This window comes from Phyllobates terribilis, unplaced genomic scaffold (genome assembly GCF_046119375.1).
Source record: "Phyllobates terribilis strain yellow unplaced genomic scaffold, ASM4611937v1 Scaffold_85__1_contigs__length_6476398, whole genome shotgun sequence".
Taxonomy (NCBI): Eukaryota; Metazoa; Chordata; class Amphibia; order Anura; family Dendrobatidae; genus Phyllobates; species Phyllobates terribilis.
In genome coordinates this window covers 4,589,030-4,613,802 of record NW_027362845.1, presented here as the reverse complement: position 1 = coordinate 4,613,802, position 24,773 = coordinate 4,589,030, and the positions used below count along the sequence as shown (strand labels likewise).

The following is a 24,773-nucleotide window of genomic DNA, read 5'->3' as shown; positions in this document are numbered from 1 at the left end:
AGTGTTACAACTGATGAAATTGTGTATTGCAAATTGTTGTCCCGTTAGATTTTCTTCAAATGTGTCGGTTTTATTAACATAGTTGCATGCTTTACAGGGTGTATGTCCACATTTAAAAAAAAACCTTATAAGATAACCAAGTCACCAAATACTGGCCGATAAAGACACACTTTGTCACTCTCGTACTCCCTTCTGATTGAACCACTGGACCAGTCTAAAACACGCTTCCAATCTCAATGGGAGAGAGATCTGGGTTGCACCTTAACGAGGGATCAGTGGAAGCAGATCTTAACCTTGACACACAAATCATCAATCAGCTCGCGATTTCAGGTGGCCAGCTATAAACTGCTGTCTCAGTGGTATAGGGTCCCAACTCGCCTACACTCTATATTCCCAGATGCTAGTCCCATGTGTTGGACATGTGGGGAGGAGGAGGGTGACCTACTACATATTTTCTGGACCTGTAAACTCCTTTCTCCTTTCTGGGGAAAAGTTCTACTAGTGATTAGTAAATTCACTGATCTTATTTCAGACCTTGACCCAGCTTTCGTCCTTCTCCATCACAGCAACATCCCTTTAAAAACATATAAAAACTCGATACTGAGACACTTCATCACGTCTGCTAGAGCATGTATTCCCTCGCTATAAAAAAGTAACAATATCTCGACAATCTCACTATGGTTCTGCAAAATAAATGCGATTATGTTAACGGAGGAGCTCACCTATACGATCAATAACTCCCATGATAAATTTTATAAAACATGGTTCTACTGGTTGGAGTTTAAATCTACCGCTGATTACCTTGACCTCATAGGGGAAAACTAAAGGTACCGTTACACTTCGCGACGCTACAGCAATCCCGACAACGATACGACCTGGCTGGGATCGTTACTGCGTCGCTATGTGGTCGCTGGTGAGATGTCAAACAGTCAGATCTTCCCAACGACGCAGCAACGATACGGTGACCCGTAGGGACCTGCATGACGATGTTGACGGTCGTTGGGACCCTGTCACATAGCAGCTACTCTGACGATTCAGACCTCGATGAGAAACGACTTCCCAGTTCTGAGTCGCCAACGAGGTCGTTGGTAAGGTGTCAAACATAAAGATGCATGCTACCCAGTGGGACCTCAACGATCAAAAATTGGTCCAGGCCATTTCGACACGACCAGCGATCTCACAGCATGGCTCTGGTCGCTGCTATGTGTCAAGCGTAGCGAGATCGATGCTGAGGTCGCTGTTGCGTCACAAAACTTTTGACTCAGCAGCGATCTCGCTAGCAATCTCGCTTAGTGTGATGGGGCTTAAGTCTATACTTTAGGAGCCCCTCTGATATTACCCTAACCCTCTTACCCATACATCCCTTCCCCCACTTTCCTTTATCTTTGTTTGAATTTGTGTTTTTGGTTTTAACTACTCGTTTTTTCTTTATAACCCTTATACACCCCCAAAATTAAAGTGGAAAAACACACTACAGGCTGATCCAACTTTGATGTAATGTCCTTAAAACAAGTCAAAATGAGGCTCAGTATTGTGTGTGGCCTCCACGTGCCTGTATGACCTCCCTACAATGCCTGGGCATGATCCTGATGAGGTTGCGGATGGTCTCCTGTGGGATCTCCTCCCAGACCTGGACTACCGCCAACTGCTGGACAGTCTGTGGTGCAATGTGACGTTGGTGGATGGAGCGAGACATGATGTCCCAGATGAGCTCAATCGGATTCAGGTCTGGGGAACAGACGGGCCAGTCCATAGCTTCAATGCCGTCATCTTGCAGGAACTGCTGACACACTCCAGCCACATGAGGTCTGGCATTGTCCTGCATTAGGAGGAATCCAGGGCCAACCGCACCAGCATATGGTCTCACAAGGGGTCTGAGGATCTCATCTCGGTACCTAATGGCAGTCAGGCTACCTCTGGCGAGCACATGGAGGGCTGTGCGGCCCTCCAAAGAAATGCTACCCCACACCATTACTGACCCACTGCTAAACCAGTCATGCTGAAGCATGTAGCAGGCAGCAGATAGCTCTCCACAGCGTCTCCAGACTCTGTCACGTCTGTCACATGTGCTCAGTGTGAACCTGCTTTCATCTGTGAAGAGCACAGGGCACCAGTGGCGACTTTGCCAATCCTGGTGTTCTGTGGCAAATGCCAAGCGTCCTACACGGTGTTGGGCTGTGAGCACAACCCCCATCTGTGGACGTCGGGCCCTCATACCACCCTCATGGAGTCGGTTTCTAACTGTTTGCGCAGACACATGTACATTTGTGGCCTGCTGGGCTCTGGCAGAGCTCTTCCTATTCCTCCTTGAACAAAAGCAGAAGTAGCGGTCCTGCTGCTGGGTTTTTGCCCTCCTACGGCCCCCTCCATGTCTCCTGGTGTACTGGCCTGTCTCCTGGTAGCGCCTCCAGCCTCTGGACACTACGCTGACAGACACAGCAAACCTTCTTGCCACAGCTCGAATTGATGTGCCATCCTGGATGAGCTGCACTACCTGAGCAACTTCTGTGGGTTGTAGAGTCCGTCTCATGCTACCACGAGTGTGAAGGCACAATCAACATTCAAAAGTTACCAAAAGATCAGCCTGAAAGCATTGGTACTGAGATGTGGTCTGTGGTCCCCACCTGCAGAACCGCTCCTTTATTGAGTGTGTCTTGATAATTGCCAATAATTTCCATCTATTGTGTATTCCATTTTCACAACAGCATGGGAAATTGATTGTCAATCAGTGTTGCTTTCTAAGTGGACAGTTTGATTTCACAGAAGTTTGATGTACAGTACAGACCAAAAGTTTGGACACACCTTCTCATTTAAAGATTTTTCTGTATTTTCATGACTTTGAAAATTGTACATTCACACTGAAGGCATCAAAACTATGAATTAACACATGTAGTATTATATACTAAACAAAAAAGTGTGAAACAACTGAAAATATGTCTTATATTCTTGGTTCTTCAAAGTAGCCACCTTTTGCTTTGATGACTGCTTTGCACACTCTTGGCATTCTCTTGATGAGCTTCTAGAGGTAGTCACCGGAAATGGTTTTCTCTTCACAGGTGTGCCCTGTCAGGTTTAATAAGTGGGATTTCTTGTCTTATAAATGGGGTTGGGACCATCAGTTGTGTTGTGGAGAAGTCAGGTGGATACACAGCTGATAGTCCTACTGAATAGACTGTTAGAATTTGTATTATGGCAAGAAAAAAGCAGCTAAGTAAAGAAAAACGAGTGGCCATCATTACTTTAAGAAATGAAGGTCAGTCAGTCTGAAAAATTGGGCAAACTTTGAAAGTGTCCCCAAGTGCAGTTGCAACAACCATCAAGCGCTACAAAGAAACTGCCTCACATGAGGACCGCCCCAGGAAAGGAAGACCAAGAGTCACCTCTGCTTCTGAGGATAGGTATATCCAAGTCACCAGCCTCAGAAATTGCAGGTTAACAGCAGCTCAGATTAGAGACCAGGTCAATGCCACACAGAGTTCTAGCCGCAGACACATCTCTTCAACAACTGTTAAGAGGAGACTTTGTGCAGCAGGCCTTCATGGTAAAATAGCTGCTAGGAAACCACTGCTAATGACAGGCAACAAGCAGAAGAGACTTGTTTGGGCTAAAGAACACAAGGAATGGACATTAGACCAGTGGAAATCTGAGCTTTGGTCTGATGAGTCCAAATTTGAGATCTTTGGTTCCAACCACCGTGTCTTTGTGCGACGCAGAAAAGGTGAACGGATGGACTCTACATGCCTGGTTCCCACCGTGAAGCATGGAGGAGGAGGTGTGATGGTGTGGGGGTGCTTTGCTGGTGACACTGTTGGGGATTTATTCATAATTGAAGGCATACTGAACCAGCATGGCTACCACAGCATCTTGCAGCGGCATGCTATTCCATCCGGTTTGCGTTTAGTTGGACCATTTTTCAACAGGACAATGACCCCAAACACGCCTCCAGGCTGTGTAAGGGCTATTTGACCAAGGAGAGTGATGGGGTGCTATGCCAGATGACCTGGCCTCCACAGTCACCAGACCTGAACCCAATCGAGATGGTTTAGTGTGAGCTGGACCGCAGAGTGAAGGCAAAAGGGCCAACAAGTGCTAGGCATCTCTGGGAACTCCTTCAAGATTGTTGGAAGACAATTTCCGGTGACTACTTCTTGAAGCTCATCAAGAGAATGCCAAGAGTGTGCAAAGCAGTCATCAAAGCAAAAGGTGGCTACTTTGAAGAACCTAGAATATAAGACATATTTTCAGTTGTTTCACACTATTTTGTTAAGTATATAATTCCACATGTGTTAATTCATAGTTTTGATGCCTTCAGTGTGAATGTACAATTTTCAAAGTCATGAAAATACAGAAAAATCTTTAAATGATAAGGTGTGTCCAAACTTTTGGTCTGTACTGTACTTGGAGTTATATTCTGTTGTTTAAGTGTTCCATTTATTTTTTTGAGCAGTGTATGTTAATCCACATGAATATGTAATGACTTAATGTTTAAGTCTGAGTCACCACGCTGGTATATCCTAAAACACATTGAACCAATGTTCTACCAGTGACTCTACTTTGTATTGTGTTTAATTATTTCATTTTGTTTTCAAATGTTTTGGAAATACTGGTTATTGTTATGGTTATGGGGTCATGTTTGACCTACTACTTGTTGCACAACTAGTGTATCCGGTGTTTGTATCTGTATTTCCTTTTCAAAACTTAATAAAGATAAGTTTATAAAGGATAATCAAGTCACATTGCGTTTGATATTTGTTGCTTGAAAAAAACTAGGTGAAAGTTTTCCGCAGAGTGTAGAAGCCTTTTTGGATACAAAACTCAAACAAAATATGCAAAAGAATTTACAAAGTCTGGAGGATGGATCTCAGACATCGAAAAAACTAAGTTTGAAAGAGATATCAAAGACTACGAGTCAAATTCAATTTACACATGGAAATGAAACAAACCAAGAGCTACTGTTCTGAAATACAGGTCACACAATAAATTCAAAGGAAATAGAGGAGAGCGGAGGTCAGCTTCACAAATCCTAATGTGTCCATGGGTTCCTCTAATTATAATTCTCTGAGGACTTATCTGATGTATCAGTGGGATCAACTAAACACAGAAGGAACAAAAATAAATTCTCAAGTATTCCCCACAATTCAGCACAAAACAACGGAGATGGGCGGGCAGAAAGCACAAAGGTGCCCGGACATGTGCGTTCCATGCCGGAGTGCATCACAGTCTCCTATCTGCGACTGCGCATGTCCGGAAGCATGCGTTCCACACATATGGTATTGGATTGCATTCCACCAATATAGAAAAATCCTCTCTCTGAGATCAGCGTCATGGGAGACTAAAGCAAGTATTGCACATCCTCCCATCATGCAATAGGCGTGTAGATCTACTTTATCACGACATAAAATATGGGATGGTGGCCCACAGTATATTCCTAAATGGTCAAATTTGACCCTTATTACATAGAGATACACAAGGAACACCACACTTGTTAATTATGAAATAGTAGATGTGGGATATAACTGATAAGAAATAATTCTGATATAGAAGCTCAGATATCTCGATGAAGTACAAGAATATGTGAACCTCATTCACAGGGAACTGAGTAGCAATGGGTAGAGTATAAAATCCAAAATGTAATCCAGAATGGGGCTGCATTAACACAAAACAGGCATAGGAAATTTACTCATTGAGTCCCTTAGGGGCTCGTGAATCCAGTCTAAAAATTCACTCACTTTCTTTTTTGAGGACACATCTATTGTGATCACCTCCCCTCACATTGGGTTTAACCACCTCAATGATGCAAAAGGAGGTGTCTCCGGTTTGACCTCAATGTACACTGTTCATGTGTCTCGCTAATGAGGTGTCCCGACCATGGTGTATATCGCCCAAATGATCCCCCACTCTCTTCCTAGATTGCCTCTTGGTCTTGCATACATAATCTAGGGGGCAGGTGCATGTGGCCATATATACAAATCCTGAGGTTTTACAGTTGGAATAATCCCAATGGTAAAAAGATTTTACTCGTGGAGGAACTCGAGAAAGATTTACATGGTCTCATCCAATTACATGTACAACATTCTCCACATCTAAAGAAACCGCAGATTCTTTTATCTAGCCAAGTCCCCTTGGGTGCAGGTATTTTGTAGAAACTATGCACTAAATGGTCCCTAATGGACCAACCCTTTCTGAAAGTTATTGTGGGAGTAGATCCCACAGCACCCTCAGGGCCGGGTCAGCTATAAGTTTATCCCAGTGTTTTCTGAGGATATTAAAGATACAGTCACTCTGATTGTCATAAGTTTTTCTTACTCGTGTTATCCCATCTTTTTCTTGGTCTCTTGGTTAGGTATGGAGGAGTGTCTGTCTCTCCCATTTTTTTGCAAACGATGATGCGGAGTCCAAAATGTACCAGGAATACCCTTTTTCCCTGAATCTTGTGTTCAGGTCTATTGCCTGTATATTAAAATCTGTGACATTATGGCTGTACCTTCTCAACCATAAAAATTGGCCCCTGGGTATTCCTCTTTTTATGGGGATGGGGGTGGTGGCTATTCCACTTCAATAGTTTATTAGTGCTTGTAGGTTTATGGTAGATGAGTGTCCCTAGGGTCCCATCCCGTTCTATCTAGATTAGTACATCCAGGAAAGGCAACTGGTAATAATTAAATTCAGATATAAATCTCAGGCTCACTCTATTGATGTTGAGTTCCCTGACACATTCAAAAGATTGTTCACTCGTCCCTGACCAGATGATTAAAATGTAGTCAATATATTTGTACCATACCCCAATATATGGCTGCCACCACTTATCATCATCCCTGAATATTGTGGATTCCTCCCACCAGCACAGGAAAAGGTTAGCATTAGTGTTGAGCGAGTATGTTCTATTAACCCTTTCGCCGAGTATGCTCGGGCCGAGCTCCAAGTATTTACAGCTGCTCGGTGATAAGGTTAAATCACTCCCGTGTGCATGATTTGCAACTGTTTGACAGTTTTATTACATGTGAGGAATGTGTAAGAAATAGACATTCCTTACATGTAATAAAGCTGTCAAACAGTTGCAAATCATGCACACGGGAGCGATTTAACCTTATCACCGAGCAGCTGTAAATACTCGGAGCTCGGCCCGAGCATACTCGGACAGAACATACTCACTCAACCCTAGTTAGCATATGAGGGGGCACAGGGGCTCCCAATCGCAGTACCCGTGAGCTGGTGGAAGTACTGCCTGTCAAAAATAAAGAAGTTATGAGTAAGAGTGAATTTTAGAAGATCCTCCATGAAGTCATTATGTCTGCTACACTCTATTGATCTCGATTTCAAGAAATGTCTTACTCCTCTGATACCATCCTCATACTGTATATTACTGTACAAAGCCTCGATATCTAGTAAGGCCTGCTCCCCTACATGCATGTATACATGCTCGAGGGTCCACATGGAGGGGAGCAGGGAAAGGGAAAACCAACTCCAGAGGGATTATTCCAACTTCAGGTAGTCAGGCAGTACTGGAGGAACATTATACTGGGTGGAGGCATCATACATCTTGCATAAGGGGCAAAATGGGGGCATCATACATACTGTATAAGGGGCATAATGGGGGCATTACACTGGGTGGGGGGCATCATACATCCTGCATAAGGAGCATAATGGGGGCATTACACTGTGTGGAGGCATCATACATCCTGCATAAGGGGTATAATGGGGGCATTACACTGTGTGGGGGCATCATACATACTGCATAATAATAATAATAATAATTTTTATTTATATAGCGCCAACATATTCCGCAGCACTTTGCAATTAAGCGGGGACATGTACAAACAATAAATTCAATACAAGGTGAGACAGTTTAACAGTTACAGTACATCAGGAGTGTGGTCCCTGCTCGCAAGCCTACATTGTACAAGGAAATGGGGGGACACAATAGGTGGAAAGTGCTTGTTATTTCAGGTCAGGCAATTATAATAAGTCGGGATTGTCATATAAAGCTGTATGATCCGGTCATCAGCCTCTATGTTCAAGTGCAATACTCAATTACCGAGTGCAGTTATCGTGTGCATGGAGGGTGTGGAGACAGATGAAGTGAGGGAACAGATTCTGAATAGTATTTAGGAGGGAACAGGGGAAAGTTAGTTTACTGAGTATTTGAGGTGGTAGGCTTGTTTAAAGAGATGGGTTTTTAAAGCGCGCTTGAAGATATCGGGACTAGGCATCAATCGGATCGTCTTGGGTACAGCATTCCAGAGAACTGGCGCAGCACGAGAGAAGTCTTGGAGATGGAGGTGCGAGGTTCGGATTATGGAGGATGTTAGTCTTAGGTCATTTGTGGAACGGAGGGCACATGTAGGATGATAGACTGAGATGAGAGAGGAGATATAAGGTGGTGCATAACTGTGGAGAGCTTTGTGGGTGAGATCGATGAGTTTATTGTGGACCCTGTAGCGAATGGGTAACCAGCGTAATGACTGGCACAAGGTGGAGGCATCAGTGAAGCGGCTGAACAGAAATATGACCCTGGCTGCCGCATTCAGGACAGATTGGAGAGGGGAAATTTTGGTAAGAGGGAAACCGATCAGAAGAGAGTTGCAGTAGTCCAGACGAGAGTGAATAAGAGCGACAGTAAGAGTTTTAGCATTTTCAAAAGTGAGAAAAGATCGGATTCTGGAGATGTTTTTAAGATGCAGGTGACAAGAGCGAGTGAGTGATCGGAGATAGGGAGTAAAGGAAAGGTTAGTGTCGAATATGACCCCAAGGCAGCGGGCGTGCTGCTTGGGAGTTATGGTTGAACCCTCCAAGGTAATTTCGATGTTAGGTAGAGTTAGGTTAGTAGAGGGGGGAAACACAAGAAGTTCAGTTTTGGAGAGATTCAGTTTAAGATAGAGGGAGGACATGATGCTAGACACAGCAGACAAACAATCCTTGGTATTTTGTATTAGGGTAGGGGTGATGTCAGGGGAAGAAGTGTATAATTGGGTGTCCTCAGCATAGAGATGATACTGGAACCCAAATCTGCTGATTGTTTGTCCAATAGGGGCAGTGTATAGAGAGAAGAGGAGGGGGCCTAGGACTGAGCCCTGCGGAACCCCGATAGTAAGGGGATGAGGAGGGGAAGAGGAGCCGGCAAAATATACAGTGAAGGAGCAGTCAGAGAGGTAGGAGGAGAACCAGGAGAGAACGGTTTCCTTGAGGCCTATAGAGCGGAGCATAGTGAGGAGGAGCTGGTTATCCACAGTGTCAAATGCTGCAGAGAGATCCAGGAGAATCAGCAGGGAGCAGTGACCTTTGGATTTGGCTGTTAGTAGATCATTAGAGACTTTACTGAGGGCAGTTTCAGTGGAGTGTAAGGAGCGGAAACCAGATTGTAGAGGGTCAAGGAGAGAGTTAATCAGAGAGATAGCGGATTAGGCGGGAATGGACCAGGCGTTCCAGGACTTTAGAGATGAAAGGAAGATTAGAGACAGGTCTGTAGTTAGCAGCGCAGTTCTGGTCCAGGGATGGCTTTTTAAGTAAAGGCGTTATGATGGCATGTTTAAATAAGGAGGGAAAGATACCTGAAGAAAGAGAGAGGTTAAATATTTTAGTCAGGTGAGTGGTGACCATCGGTCAGAGGAACTGCAGGAGATGTGAAGGAATGGGGTCACTGTTGCAAGTTGTAGGCCGAGAAGAAGCGAGGAGCTGGGTAACTTCTTCTTCTGTGACAGGCTCAAAGATGGCAAGTGAGCTTGAAGTGCGGCAGGGAAGGGGATCCAGGCACTGAGGAGATTGGGCTGAGATGTCCTCATGGATGTGGTTGATTTTTCAAAGAAATAAGTGGCCAGATCCTCCCCGCTGAGGTTGGTGGTGGGGGCCTGTGCTTTAGGTTTCAGGAGGGAGTTTAAGGTTTCGAAAAGTCGTTTTGGATTGTTGGACATTGAAGTGATGAGGGTGGTGAAGTAGGATTGTTTGGCCAGATGAAGGGCAGAGTTATAGGTTTTGAGCATGAATTTATAGTGGATGAAGTCCTCTGCTAAAAGAGATTTTCTCCACTGACGCTCAGCACACCTTGAGCAACGTTGAAGAAAACGTGTTTGCATCGTGTGCCAGGGCTGCCGTTGCCAGCGTCGGATCTTTCTGCGAGTAGAAGGAGCTGCTTCATCTAGGGCACTCTTCAGTGTATTATTGTAGTGTGACAATGCTAAGTCTGGACAGGAGAAGGAGGAGATGGGGGCTGAAGATGTGTGGAGATTGTTCATAAGCTGCTGGGTATTAATGGTACGTGTATTCCTATAAGTGTGGTAAGTGGGGGTGTCCCGGGTGAGGAGACAATTCTTAACAGAGAAGGAAAGAAGGTTATGGTCCGAGAGCGGGAGAGGGGAGTTGGTAAAGTCATCCAGCAAGCAGAGACTGGAAAAAAACAGGTCCAGAGTATTCCCGTCTTCATGGGTAGGAGAATTAGTAAACTGTGAGAGACGGAATGAAGAGGTTAGAGAAAGTAGATGAGAGGCAGATTGGGAGAGGGGATCATCGATGGGGAAGTTAAAGTCGCCCATGATGAGGGTGGGGATGTCACAGGATAGAAAGTGAGGAAGCCAGGTGGCAAAGTGATCCAAGAACTGGCGGGAGGAGCCTGGAGGGCGATACACAATTGCCACTCGCAGGGAGAAGGGTTTAAAAAGAGTCTGATGGTGTGGACTTCAAAGGAAGGAAACATAAGTGAGGGAACTGGGGGGATGACCTGGAAAACACATGGTGAGGAAAGGAGCAGACCAACACCTCCATCCTGTCTGTTGCCAGGTCTGGCGGTATGTGAAAATTTCAGCCCACCAAACGAGAGAGCAGCAGCAGCGGTGGTGTCTGGCTGCTGAATCCAGGTTTTTGTGATAGCCAGAAGGCTAATGGAATTAGAGAGGAAAAAATCATGGCTGTAAGTTAGTTTGTTACACACAGACCGTGCGTTCCAGAGAGCACAATGGAAATCGATAGGAGAGGGCATGCACTGAACGGTAATAAAATTAGCAGGGTTTCTATATGCAGCTGGAGGAGAGTAATGTATGCTAGTGGAGGGGGGCCCAGGGTTGGGGGAGATGTTTCCTGCGACTAGTAGAAGGATAAAGAAGAGAAAGAGCAGGTGGTCTAATGATTTGTATGAACGTTTTGAGTGCTGTATGGAGGTAGAGGATGGCTTGCAGTGGGTGAGGAATGTCAGTAGAGCCTCAGAGTTATACATGGGAGAGGGGAGAAGGGAGGGGTTGATATAGGGAGAGTGCACAAAATGTGTTAAAGGGCAGGCGAGTTGTGAGAAAGCAGAAGTGAAAACAAATAAAAAGCAGATTGATAAGACTAATGCATAATGCAGTATGACTGACCGAGAAGCATGTTTGTATGAATATCTTATGCACCTTACCTGTCTCCTGCCCTGTCCAACTGTCATGTATAACTACACTTTTAACTATTGCACTTCAAATCTATTCCACGCGTGATCCAGCACGCGTGCTATCCCGAGCCAGAGCATAACGGGCATAATGGGGGCATTACACTGTGGGGGCATCATACATACTGCATAAGGGGCATAATGGGGGCATTACACTGTGGGGCCAGTAAAGGGGCCCTGTACTATGAGAACGATACATTTCCTCCCTTCCTGTCTCCATAGTTGGGTCGTATGTATCTATTACAGGAAACAGAACAAAAACCTTATGATTCTTATAAAGGGGCAACACAAGACCCCAAAAGAGTCTCCATGCTGAAGGGGTTAATGCCCCCTGCGCCCAGTAATGGGGGATCTCCACATACCTCCACCTGCAGAGCCGCCACCACATATATGGCTGTTCTGTGCGCACAGGACCTGTGATGAGGTCACAGGAGGGGAGGAGTCAGGGGTCACATGATCAGGGGCCTCAGTGGATGCAGGACTCTGCTGTGCTGGTTGTCATGGTGCTGGATGAGCTGAAGTTTATGTGTGGGGTCAGGAGGGGTTTACAGTGTGGATGTAACAGAGCCGAGTGTGTACGGGGCATACGGAGCAGAGCCGCGCGTGTACGAGGCATACGGAGCGGAGCCGCGCGTGTACGAGGCGTACTGAGCGGAGCCGCGCGTGTACGAGGCGTACTGAGCGGAGCCGCGCGTGTACGAGGCGTACTGAGCGGAGCCGCGCGTGTACGAGGCGTACTGAGCGGAGCCGCGCGTGTACGAGGCGTACTGAGCGGAGCCGCGTGTGAACGAAGCGGAGCCGTGTGTGTTTGTCAGTCCTCACTTGTGGGGGCCAATAGCTATGCCCCCAAGGTGTGAAGAACATACAACCCCCTAAAGTGACCCCATTTCAGACACTGTACCCACCAGGGAAGTCATCTGAGGGTGTAATGGGCAGGGCCGGTGTCAGCACCCGGCGGACCCGGGCAAGTGCCGGGGCCCTGAGCAGGTGGGGGGCCCACTTGCCGTCGGGCACCCCGTTGCGCTATGGGACCCGTGAGCGGAGGAGAGTGGTGCCAGTGCCCGCCCCACCCCCGCTTGCTCAGGGCCCCGGCAGCCAGCACAATACTTACCTCTCCCTGTGCCTCCGCAGCAGATCCGGTCTCTTCCGCGGCTGCTGCACTGTGACGTCTTTACACCACGCTCTCTCCTGAGCCGTCACAGCGCAGAGTGGTAAGTCGCTGAGGAGCCTGGAGCAGCGGCAGCAGGTAAGGAGAAGTGAGGTGAGTATTTGATTTTTTTTATTGTATGGAGGCATGGGGCATTATATGGTGGGGTGGGGAGGGGGGGGTGTGACATCCTGCATGGGGCATTATAAGGGGGGGGGTGACCTCCTTTATGGGGCATTATAAGGGGTGGGGTGTGACATCCTGCATGGGGCATTATAAGGGGGGGTGACATCCTGTATGGGGCATTATAAGGGAGGGGGAGTGTGACATCCTGCATGGGGCATTATAAGGGAGGGGGGGTGACATCCTGTATGGGGCATTATAAGGGGGGTGACATCCTGTATGGGGCATTATAAGGGAGGGGGGTGACATCCTGTATGGGGCATTATAAGGGAGCGGGGTATGACATCCGGCATGGGGCATTATAAGGGAGGAGGGTGTGACATCCTGCATGGGACATTATAAGAGAGGGGGGGGGTGACCTGCATGGGGCATTATAAGGGAGGGGGGGTGACCTCCAGCATGGGGCTTTATAAGGGGGGGTGACATCCTGCATGGGGCGTTATAAGGGAGGGGGGTGTGACATCCTGCATGGGGCATTATGGGGCATTATAAGGGAGGGGGAAAGTGACATCCTGCATGGGGCATTATAAGGAGGGGGGTGACATCCTGCATGGGGCATTATAAGGGAGGGGGGGTGACATCCTGAATGGGGCATTATAAGGGGGGGTGACATCCTGTGTGGGGCATTATAAGGGGGGGTGACATCCTGTATGGGGCATTATAAGGGAGGGGTGTGTGACATCCTGCATGGAGCATTATAAGGGGGGTGTGACATCCTGTGTGGGGCATTATAAGGGGGGTGACATCCTGCATGGGGCATTATAAGGGAGGGGGTGTGAGACATCCTGCATGGGGCATTATAAGGGAGGGGGTGTGACATCCTGCATGGGGCATTATAAGGGAGGGGGGTGACATCCTGCATGGGGCATTATAAGTGAGGGGGGGTGACATCCTGCATGGGCCATTATAAGGGAGGGGCAGTGACATCCTGTATGGGGCATTATAAGGGAGGGGGTGTGACATCCTGCATGGGGCATTATAAGGTAGGGGGGGTGACATCCTGCATGGGGCATTATAAGGGGGGGTGACATCCTACATGGGGCATTATGTGGGGGGAACAGCCTGTGTGGGGCATTATGTGGGGGAAACAGCCTGTGCGGGGCATTAAGTGGGGGTAACAACCTGCATGAGGCATTATGTGGGGGGAACAGCCTGCATGGAACATTATATGGGGACCAGTATTCTGTATGGAGCGTTATATGTGGGGCCACTATCCTGTATGGAGCGTTATATGGGGGCCAGTATACTGTGTGGAGCGATTCGCCGGTTTCTGAGCTAAAGAAGAATTTACAATAGATATCGCTCATGTAATGTAAGAAGTGAAATCTTCGGGCTTGTACTATATATATATATATATTTATCTGCGGTATCTGTGCATCATGAATCGTGGTATATGTTAAAGGGGCCACTGAGACTCTTTCACCTGAGGCCCACAAAAACCTGGAGCCGGCCCTGGTAATGGGCGTTGTTATCCCACAGGGGTCTCACTGATTTCTTTACCACTCGTTTGTGTGTAAATAATATTACATTTGCTTAGAGCCGCAGCGAGGGGTTCAGCCAGGGGCGGACACACCGCCGATGCAGCTGCACCCAGGCCCAGAGGTGGAGGGGGTCCCATGCAGGAAGGGGCGTAGTGCTCAGGCAGTAGACCACGATCAGTCAAGGGGCCCGATGCTGCTTAACCTTGTCCACTCCCACCCATCATGATTTTTGATACCCAGGGCAGAGTGCGCCCATTGAAAAAGGGGACGTGTCATGCAGGAGAGAGGCCGCTGGCCAATGAACGATTCCTCATCAGACTGATAAGAGCGCTGATTGACTGCTTTGTCTGTCCTCCTGCAGGGTCTTACAGGGGGTCTTCTGCCTCCTGCTGTTCCTTTCCCAGCAGCATTTCCTCAAAGAGTAGAGGGTGGGGGAGGAGAGTCGGACATCAAACAGCACGCAGGGGCAGGAAGCTGAAATCAGTCCTGTCTGCTGTGTCCCCTCCTCCACAGTGCATTCTGCAGCCCTCTCCAGAAGACCCCTATATCATAAAAGATTAGTATATGAGTGTATGTATATGTGTGCAGGGCTGCCACCAGGAATTTCAGGTCCCTTACTGGCAAAATTTTCGGGCCCCGTGAGACTCCACCCCAGCTCAGCCTTCACTCCTCGAGCCTTCCATAGTCACACCGCCCACTCTTGGAAAAACTCCACTTATGCACCACATCCTCAGTAATCACACATTAAGGGTATGTGCCCATGGTCAGGAGCCACCTGCAGCCCCAAAGCTGCGGGATAGCCGTGCGGCTTCTGCCCTTATTTTATGCAAATGAGTGGTGCTGTAATGACCGGAATGCCGGTCGAATGTGTATGAGGAATGCGGCGCTGCTATGAATGACTCCGACCTTTGTATAGTGGCAAATAACTTTCTTTTTACTGGTCACAAAAATGACAGGGTTAAACAATTCTACAAAATATGGGCCACAACAGCCACTAACACAAAATACAAGTTATGCAGCCCGAGAGAGCCCAAGTGCCAATCTCGCGGGGATGAGCCAATCTACCCCTGGGCTATGCCGCTCCCACCCTTATTCAGTACAGGGCCTACCCAGGACGTTACCGCGGACGTGGCACGTGGTCCTCCCAGGAATATAACCTTACACCCCCCTCCCACACTAATACAATGGGATCTGGGTACCCTTGTTTTCCCCTTAGTTCATAACAGGGCTCCTTTGTAGTATCCACGTACACAGTCTTAGTATGTCCATCAGCAGTGATATACACCAGGCAGTTCTCAGCACTACTGGAATCACTAACTAGCTTTCCCTAACTGACTACACAGTTGGTGACCGGTCACATATCTCAGTTACTCACAGGGCACAGCCTCTCCTTGGACACACAGTATGGCCCCAGTCTGTATAAGCTCTCCAACATCAAAACAGCATTCAGACGCCTGTCGCCTTCTTTCTGGACTACCTAGATCAGTGTTTTCCCGAGCTTTTTCTTTACTTGTTTCTTGCTGACCCCTAATGGCCGGACTAAGTCATTGCAGGAGAAATTTACACTGTCATAAAAAATGAGCTCATTACCAGAAAGACATGTCAACATGTTACACTCCACCCCACTTACAATTTGGCGTCCCGACAAATGGTTTCATACCACTCATATGTAACACATACTCCTCAGGATTATATCGTATTGGGGGAACACCAGCTGTGCTCCTCTCCGATCTCCGCAAACCAGTACCAGCCGAGCTTGATGGAGGGTCCACCGCATCTAGTGGAACAGTAACATCAGGGGCGGTGTCTGGAACACCTGGAACTTGCGCTATCGGACTCTGCACGTCCGATGGTCTCACCCCGAAGTCATCCCAACAGTCGCATTCAACATTGCTCGGTGCAACTGCCGTAGGTGGCGCAGGTGACTCAGGGTGACAGGCAGGTGTGTCGGACATACACCTCTTTAGCCAGTTCCGGTGCATTGTGCGACGGGGTCCAATGCACCCTTCAGGAACCACTGTGTACACACTTCCCCCTGGGAATACCCTTTCCACTACTGTGTAGGGCGTTTCCTCCCACCTGTCGCTCAACTTCCCTCCCGGACGCGTGACTTGTACTAGCACCTTATCACCTACCCGGAACTCATCTAGGTGCAACGGCCCCCGATCTCGGTGGGGATGATCCTGCACACGGTCTTTTACTATCCGGTGGATTTCACGCAACCTTCGGCGATGATCCTGGACCCACTCACTGGCTGTATGATATTCTGGTTCATCGGGTACAGTGAGACTAAGTTCTTTAATCTTTCGCCCAGGCCGACTGAACATCATCGCGTACAGAGTGAATCCTGTGGTGCTATCGACCCGATTGTTATAGGCCCACATAAGTTCTGGGAGGAACTCAGTCCATCGCTCCTTCTGCCTCTGTTCAAGCGTTCTCAGCATCTGAAGCAGGGTTCGGTTGAACCGTTCACAGGCCCCATTTCCCTGCGGATGGTAGGGCGTTGTCCGGGATTGCTGAATCCTATAGACTTGCAGCAACTCCGTTATGAGTTGACCTTGGAAGCAAGCATCTTGATCTGAATGTATCCTTTGAGAACATCCATAAACCTGGATGAAATACTTACAAATTGCCTCCGCTGCAGACTTAGCAGTCTGATCCTTGGTGGGGACAGCAACGGCAAACTTAGTAAAGTGATCAGTCATGACCAGACATGACTGATGACCACTTCTGGCGTACCCAATTGACAAATAATCCACCATTAGCATTTCCAGTGGGGCAGACGTCACGATTGTCTGGACAGGAGCCCTCTGCTCTGGGGACTTATTCAGCTCACATGCCCGGCACCTACCACACACCTCTCTCACAACTTCTTCTAAGCCAGGCGTGTACACGTACCGGTGCAGCCAACGATAAGTCTTCTCAGGCCCGAAATGTGCACCCCGTGTATGAGCTTCCTGGGCAATGTCCGGAGCCACTGAAGCTGGAATTACTACCTGCAAAGGGTACCCCGGCTCCGCTGCTATGTAGATCCAGCGATACAGTATCCTCTCCGCTATGACCAATCGATCCCACTGCCTTAGCAGCTTTTGTCCTTCGGCTCCCAGCTGGGCTCTTGCTCTCCCATCGGGCCAGGACTTTTGACTCAGCCATTTCTTTACTCATGACAGTTCGGAGTCTGCATCCTGTAACTCAGCCCACTCTTGACGAGTCTGGCCCAGCAACGTGGCGACCCGTGTCGCCACCCCACTTGAACGTGCCACGTCCACAAACACAGGCAATCGCCTCAAATAGGGGATCTCAGTATCCTCGAGGTCTTCATCCACCCCATGCTCGGGTGCGCCCCGGGTCACTCGTGATAATGCGTCAGCATTGGAGCTCTCTTTACCCGAACGCAACCGAATCCGGTAATTAAACTTGGACATCCGAGCTACCCATCTCTGCTCCAGGGCTCCAAGCTTAGCGTTTTCCAAGTGTGCAAGCGGATTATTGTCCGTCATCACGAGAATCTCAGAACCAGCTCATGGCCCACACCAGGGCCAACATCTCCAGCTTAAACGAGCTGTAATTGTCCGGATTTCGCTCGGTGTCCCGTAGAGACCGGCTAGCATACGTGATGACCCTCTTACGCCCATCTTGTTCTTGGGCTAACACAGCTCCCAGAGCATGGAGACTTCCATCCGTGTACAGGGTGAACGGTTGGTCAAAGCGAGCATACGCCAATAAAGGTGCCTGTACGAGGGCGGCCCTGACCCGATCAAATGCCTGTTGCTGTCGGTCAGTCCACCGAATTGGCTGATTCTTGGGCCCCTGTGCCGTCCCTCTCAACAACTCATTCAATGGTTCAGCCACCTTAGCAAAGTCCTTCACAAACCGACGGTAGTATCCAGCTAAACCTAGGAACGCTCGTATTTCTCTCACGGTCTTGGGACGGGGCTACCCCTGAATGGTCTCAATTTTACTAGGTGCTGGTCGCACACCCTCAGCAGACACTTCATGCCCCAGATACTCGATCTGTGTCTGGAACAAGTAACATTTCTTCGGCTTGATCTTAAGTCCATTGTCTCTCAGTCGGTGCAACACTTGCCGGAGCTTCTTCAGGTGGTCGTCGAACGAATCTCCAAATATAATCACATCATCCAAATAGATCAGCACGGAATCGAAATTGTAATCGCCCAAGCAGTATTCCATTAACCGCTGAAATGTTCCTGGAGCATTAGTCAGTCCGAAGGGCATTCGATTAAATTCGTACAGTCCCATCGGCAAGATGAATGCTGTCTTCTGCCGATCTAGAGCTACCATGGGCACCTGCCAGTAGCCGCTGGCCAGGTCAAGAGTGGAGAAGTACTTCACCTTTCCCAGGGCAGACAGGGATTCCTCGATCCGGGGCAATGGGTAAGAATCACGTACTGTATGCGCATTCAGCTTACGGTAATCAACACAAAACCGTACGGTCCCATCCTTTTTCCAGACCAGCACGACCGGTGCGGCCCAAGGACTTTGACTTGGCCGGATCACCCCATTATCCAGCATCTGCGCCAGCATTCCTTTGACCTCCTGATAAAGACTCGGTGGGATCTGGCGATATCTCTCCCGAATTGGGGGGGGTGTTTCCCGTGGGTGCTCCACAGCCTTGGTGCAACCAAAGTCTTCATCTCCCCTGGAGAAGGCAGCCTGATATTCCCACAGCGCAGCCTCCAGTCTGCGAGCCTGTTGGGGAGTCAACTGGGACTCATCCACTCCCATTATTTCCATAATCCTTCTGCCATTCCACTCAGGTGTGGGGGATTCTTCAGCTGTCGTCTGCATCGACAGGGTCCAGGCGGTCCGGCGGTCTGCCCTCAGTGTGAACTGGCTTTTGGGGATGACTCCTTCACCACACACATACATGTCAGCCAGATTTGTGCCCACTGCCAGAGTCACCTCATGATTCTGCAGATTCAGACATCTCACTGGTACACTTCCATCTTGCACAATGGCCAGTGTTTGGGCTATCATCGGGCTATCAGTATCTTCTGACTGTCCCACCGGTTCCAGAATCACCTCCACACCATTCAGTTTCCTGTGCGTCCCTACCGGCATCAACACAAGCTTCTCTTGACCCGGAGCGATTACAACGGCAGACCCACGTGGGACATACACCGCTCCCACTGCTCTTCCTTCAGCCGAACTCTTTTGAATGCCGCACGAACGGACCACCTGTTGCAGGGCCCTCTGAGTGGCTTTGTGGGGTGTCGCTCGTTTCCAGTATCTTGGACCATCACACTCAAACAAAAGGGAGTCCAGTTCTCTCAGGATATTCATTCCCAGAACCACCAGGAGATTCGGCCTCGCCTGAGTCTTCACGAGCACCACTCCTTTGGTTCCCAACTCCTGGCCGCACAGCTGTACTCTCATCCAAGCGATGCCTGCCACTGGAATTTCTTCATTAATAGCGGCCTTCAGCCTTAGCAGGTGTCCTGACTCCGTTTTGACAGTCTCTTCGAAGTGCGTCTTGAAAAATTCCATCGGCATGGTCGTCACCTCCGATCCGGTATCCACCAAGCACGCCACCTTTTTTCCTGCAAACTGCACATCCAACGTGGGACTCTCTGCAATCAGATCCTCGGAACAGACATTGGGCACTGATTTTCATTCCTGCCTTGCCGTATGCCCAACTACAGCAAGGGCCTCTCTTTTACCGATGCCGGGACTTCAGCTGGCAGACTCCTCGGGCAGTACCGCTGCATATGCCCCAGTTCATGGCATCGCCAACATTGAAGTGGTCTTCTTGCCCTACCTCCGGATACCTCAGGTCTAGGAGCAGTCTGCGTCCTTCCTGAGGTATAGGGGGGTTGATCATAAAGGGGAATAGAGGGATTCGTCAAGGCCGAGCATATCGGAGGCGTTCCCCGAACTTGCATCTATTGTACCTGTTCCGTCAGGTTTTCCACGGTTTTCTGCAAAGCAGCCAGCTGTGCCTGAACAGGATCTGGTCTCGGCTCTCTTGTGTTAGCCACTTGCAGGCTATTCCACTGCAGAGCAGGCTTCACTTCCAAAGTCCCTGCTACCGCCTCTTCCTGTATTTCGGCATAGGTGACACCAGGGGTATTCCGCGCCTTCAGCAACAATTCGTTCCTTAGCGCCTCACTCCGTATCCCCTCGATGAACTGATCCCGAAGAATGCTGTCGACATCGGCTTCAGTACCCACGGTTACAGGCGACTTCTTTTTGATCTCTTGATGCAATTCCTCCAGCGCTATAGCATACTGGATCAGGCTTTTCCCGTCTCTCTGGGTCCGGGCGAAAAACTGTACTTGTAGTTGCCCTGCTGCCGCCACGTGATCAAATGCTTTCCCTAGTATCCGGATGATGTCGTCGACTGTTTTTCGCCTATCCTCGGATTTTAACATGACAACTTTACGGGCATCCCCCTCCAGAGCATTCAGCGTGACTTCCGGTTGCAGCTGAAAGCTGACACCGTGCAAGGCAATAGCATTCTTCACCCTGCCTACCCAATCACTGAACAGCAAGTTATACCCATCAAACTTGGCCAGGTGGTTAAGTAGCACGCCCATTGCAGAGCAACCAACTAACCGGTCTCTACCGGTCACAACGGGAGAAGGGGGGTGGCGTACTACAGTGGACGCGGCAGCACCTTCCGCGCTACTGTCACCATTCATGACGAGCACCGTATTCTGCCGACTACACCAAGATGTAACGACCGGAACTCCGGTCGCATGTGTATGAGGAATACGGCGCTGCTATGAATGACTCCGACCTTTGTATAGTGGCAAATAACTTTCTTTTTACTGGTCACAAAAATGACAAGGTTAAACAATTCTACAAAATATGGGCCACAACAGCCACTAACACAAAATACAAGTTATGCAGCCCGAGAGAGCCCAAGTGCCAATCTCGCGGGGATGAGCCAATCTACCCCTGGGCTATGCCGCTCCCACCCTTATTCAGTACAGGACCTACCAAGGACGTTACCGCGAACGTGGCACGTGGTCCTCCCAGGAATATAACCTTATACCCCCCTCCCACACTAATACAATGAGATCTGGGTACCCTTGTTTTCCCCTTAGAGAACACTCATATATATTTTACCAACGCGTTACCTATACAGTGTACAGTTTCTCTTCTTACAAGAGCAAAGAGAAATCTCTCAGACTTAATGCATATGCAAACAGTTAACAAACTAAACCTTTAGCTAGACTCTGATCTCCGGCCACAGGGTTTGATCTGCTTCTCCTTCTCACCAAGCTCTCCAGCACATCCAGGTGTCAGCAGGAATTAGAATCAATCTCAGTGTCAAAGTGTAGTTCACAACAGGGCTCCTTTGTAGTATCCACGTGCACAGTCTTAGTATACCAGATCCTTCACAATCTCTGGATCATGCCTGCTCAGTCCATCAGCAGTGATATACACCAGGCAGTTCTCAGCACTACTGGAATCACTAACTAGCTTTCCCTAACTGACTACACAGTTGGTGACCGGTCACATATCTCAGTTACTCACAGGGCACAGCCTCTCCTTGGACACACAGTATGGCCCCAGTCTGTATAAGCTTTCCAACATCAAAACAGCATTCAGACACCTGTTGCCTTCTTTCTGGACTTCCTGGATCAGTGTTTTCCCGGGCTTTTTTTTACTTGTTTCTTGCTGACCCCTAATGGCCGGACTAAGTCATTGCAGGAGAAATTTACACTGTCATAAAAAATGAGCTCATTACCAGAAAGACATGTCAACATGTTACGGTAGTCATATGTAGGAAACTCCTCTTTACACCGCTCATCACCCCTCACATATGTCTCTGTAGTATTAATATGGGTCAGATCTTCACCCTGAAACAAATATTGTAAAAGTCACAGACAGATGGAGAAGTCACATCTATGATCAGTTCTAATCCTGCCATCTCCACCGTTTTCATTACACAAGTATAAAACATATAATACTGGTGGATAAAACAAGACTGAGCACAAGACCTTCACAGCCGTCTACACATCATAGGGAAGATCTCATGACACCTTCTCTCCATCTACCTGATGATCCTGAGGAACATTGGGATCTTCTTGTTTAGAGTCCTGTAGAAGAAGAGGACGGGGACATCTCTCTGGTGTTGTCCTCTTACTGGATAAAACTGGAGGAAACACATACAGGGACTGAATTCGCTCTTTACATACAGATAATTATAGGCTGTGTGTATTTAGTCCAGTCTATTACCTGGTGATGTGAGGGGCTGGGGAACCTCCATCATGACGTCCTTGTACAGATCTTTGTGTCCTTCTAAATACTCCCACTCCTCCATGGAGAAATAGACGGCGACATCCTGACACCTTATAGGAACCTGACACACACAATGATACCGTCATCCCCCTGATCCCTTCATAGCGTTACTGTATAATGTCCCAGCATTCCCAGCAGTGTCACCTCTTCAGTCAGCAGCTCAATCATCTTATAGGCGAGTGCTAGGATCTTCTGGTCATTGATGTCCTCATGTATCAGGGGGTGAGGTGGAGGCCTCGTGATTGGGCTCAGGGGTCTTCCCCATCTCTCAGACACAGGGTCCTGACAGCGCTCACTAGAGGTCTTCTTCACTACTGTGTAATCCTGGTTATGGAGAGAGACATTAATAAATCTCCCTCCAGACATTTCCAGAGTCCTCACCTCTCCAGTTCTGTCCATCGTTATTCCCATAGATAAGAATGATGTAATGTGACGTCATCAGAATCTCTCACCTCTCCAGTAAGCCGGAAGAGGATCTCCAGGGTGAGATATAATATTTTCTCTGCCATCTTGTCTCTGTCCATATCCATCTTTGGTAAATCAGGAAAATTCTCTTATATAGAAGATCTTCACTGAGAGGATCCAATATTGTAGAGACCTGAATGAGAAGAAGATGAGCCGACGTAACATCATAAAAATCCTGTGTAATAATACAATTACTGGAGACAATAAGGGAAATATATGAGGAGATTTATTATTTTACAGTATTTAGTTTTCTTCTTTACACCTAGTAATAAAACGTATATATTTTTGGCCACAGAAGACCAGCAGTTTCTTCCACGCAGTCTGCAGCTGAATACTTTCTCACAAGATGGTGGTTTGATGGTTATTATGAGATGGTTGTCTGTTCTCGGCCCCGACCCTTTCACAACTCCTGTCTCCTGGTTTAATCGAAGAGAAACACATAATGAGAACCTGGCTTACACCTCTGGGTTGTCACAGATGCGGCATTGATAAATGTCCACCATGTAAATATGCCGAACACAAGAAATAGATTTAATCACATTAAATAAAACATTTCATTACACAATGGATCACCTGCAGCAGTGAATTTGTAGTATATTGTATTCAGTGTCTGGGATGTAATGTCAGATATGTCGGCTGCACCTCCCGTAAATAAGGCAGAGAATTAATGAGCACATAGGAGACCCCACTAATCCCGCAGCTATTAACCCTTCCAACGTTTCCACACATTTCCTTTGAGAACACAATGGTGACTTCAAGAACTTTCAGTTTTGTGGCAGTGAAAGGGTAAATCGTTCAGGTGTCGGGGAGATGGCAGAGGGGCATTGCTGAACCGTGAAGCTTCCTGGACACTGAGGGTAAATCCATCGTACCGGAGGGTATAAAGAGAAGGACCGATCTGATCTTACATTACCAGACCGGTGAAGGGGCCATATTGTGATGACTGTAAGATGATTGTGTTTTATCATTGTCTTTCTTTGTATAATATCTATTACATCTATTAATGCCGCCATTCATCCTGTGCACAGGAGCGGCTGCTCCAGAGACATTTATATCCTGCTCGGGTTTCATTCTTACCTTCGGTTCTGGGTAAGAAGTATCACTCCGAAACGCGTCACCTCCACCTTAATCCTCTCTGGATTCTTTCCTCCAATGTTCTGATGACGTCCCATCATTATTGTGACATAAGGTTATAAAATGAAGGAATAAAGGTTTTATGTTATTTGAGGTCCTGGATCGTCCTCTATGTGTGGACGGTTATCACTACTATCTACATTACTGTGTATTCTATCACAAACCACAGGAGTTTTGTTGGCAATAATAAAAAGGCAAATATTTTATTAAACATATACAGACATGGGACATACAAGAAGGAACAACCCGGCATGAGAAGTGGGGCTGCATAAATACATATATGTAGATACACCAATCATAAAGAGTAAAAGTAACAATGGATAAAAACAAGTGCCACAATATTAAACCCTTCGTGGGATAGTTGTCTGAGTGCTGTGTACGGAAAAAGTCTAAAGAAAATCTAAAGTTCTAAAGAACATTTTGTATATTTAGTATAACAAATCGTATCAGCACATAGACTCCTAAGATCAAAATTCAGATCATGATATTGCACGCTTACCCATTGTTAAATAGCAGCCACACAAGAAAAAAATCCCCAACGCACGTTTCGCTTTGTGTATTTGATCGCTTCCTCGGGGGGAATGCAGAAAAGGACCTTCCATGCCGATTTAAGTATGTTCAGGACCTGCGATCACATGGTCACAGTGGACCAATCACGTAATGGTATATCGGCGCATGCGCACTG

At 47.8% G+C, this 24,773-nt stretch overlaps 2 protein-coding genes across 2 annotated transcripts in view; both read right to left on the bottom strand.

Moving 5' to 3' along the window:
* LOC141197669 (uncharacterized) overlaps positions 1-11,828 on the bottom strand; it is a 29,191-nt gene extending 17,363 nt beyond the window's left edge. The window contains exon 1 of the mRNA XM_073662755.1: positions 11,770-11,828. The gene's annotated coding sequence lies outside the window, so the exon portion shown is untranslated. The remainder of the gene's footprint in view (positions 1-11,769) is intronic.
* A 9,414-nt stretch (positions 11,829-21,242) lies between these two features.
* On the bottom strand, positions 21,243-24,227 carry LOC141197650 (uncharacterized). The gene is made up of 6 exons (XM_073662731.1): positions 24,032-24,227; positions 22,942-23,087; positions 22,634-22,813; positions 22,427-22,550; positions 22,246-22,343; positions 21,243-22,047 (listed from the first exon to the last, which is right to left on the bottom strand). The coding sequence occupies exons 2-6, from the start codon at positions 23,017-23,019 to the stop codon at positions 21,829-21,831; spliced, it is 699 nt and encodes a 232-aa protein (XP_073518832.1). The 5' UTR covers positions 23,020-23,087; positions 24,032-24,227; the 3' UTR covers positions 21,243-21,828.
* Positions 24,228-24,773: the final 546 nt, after the last annotated feature.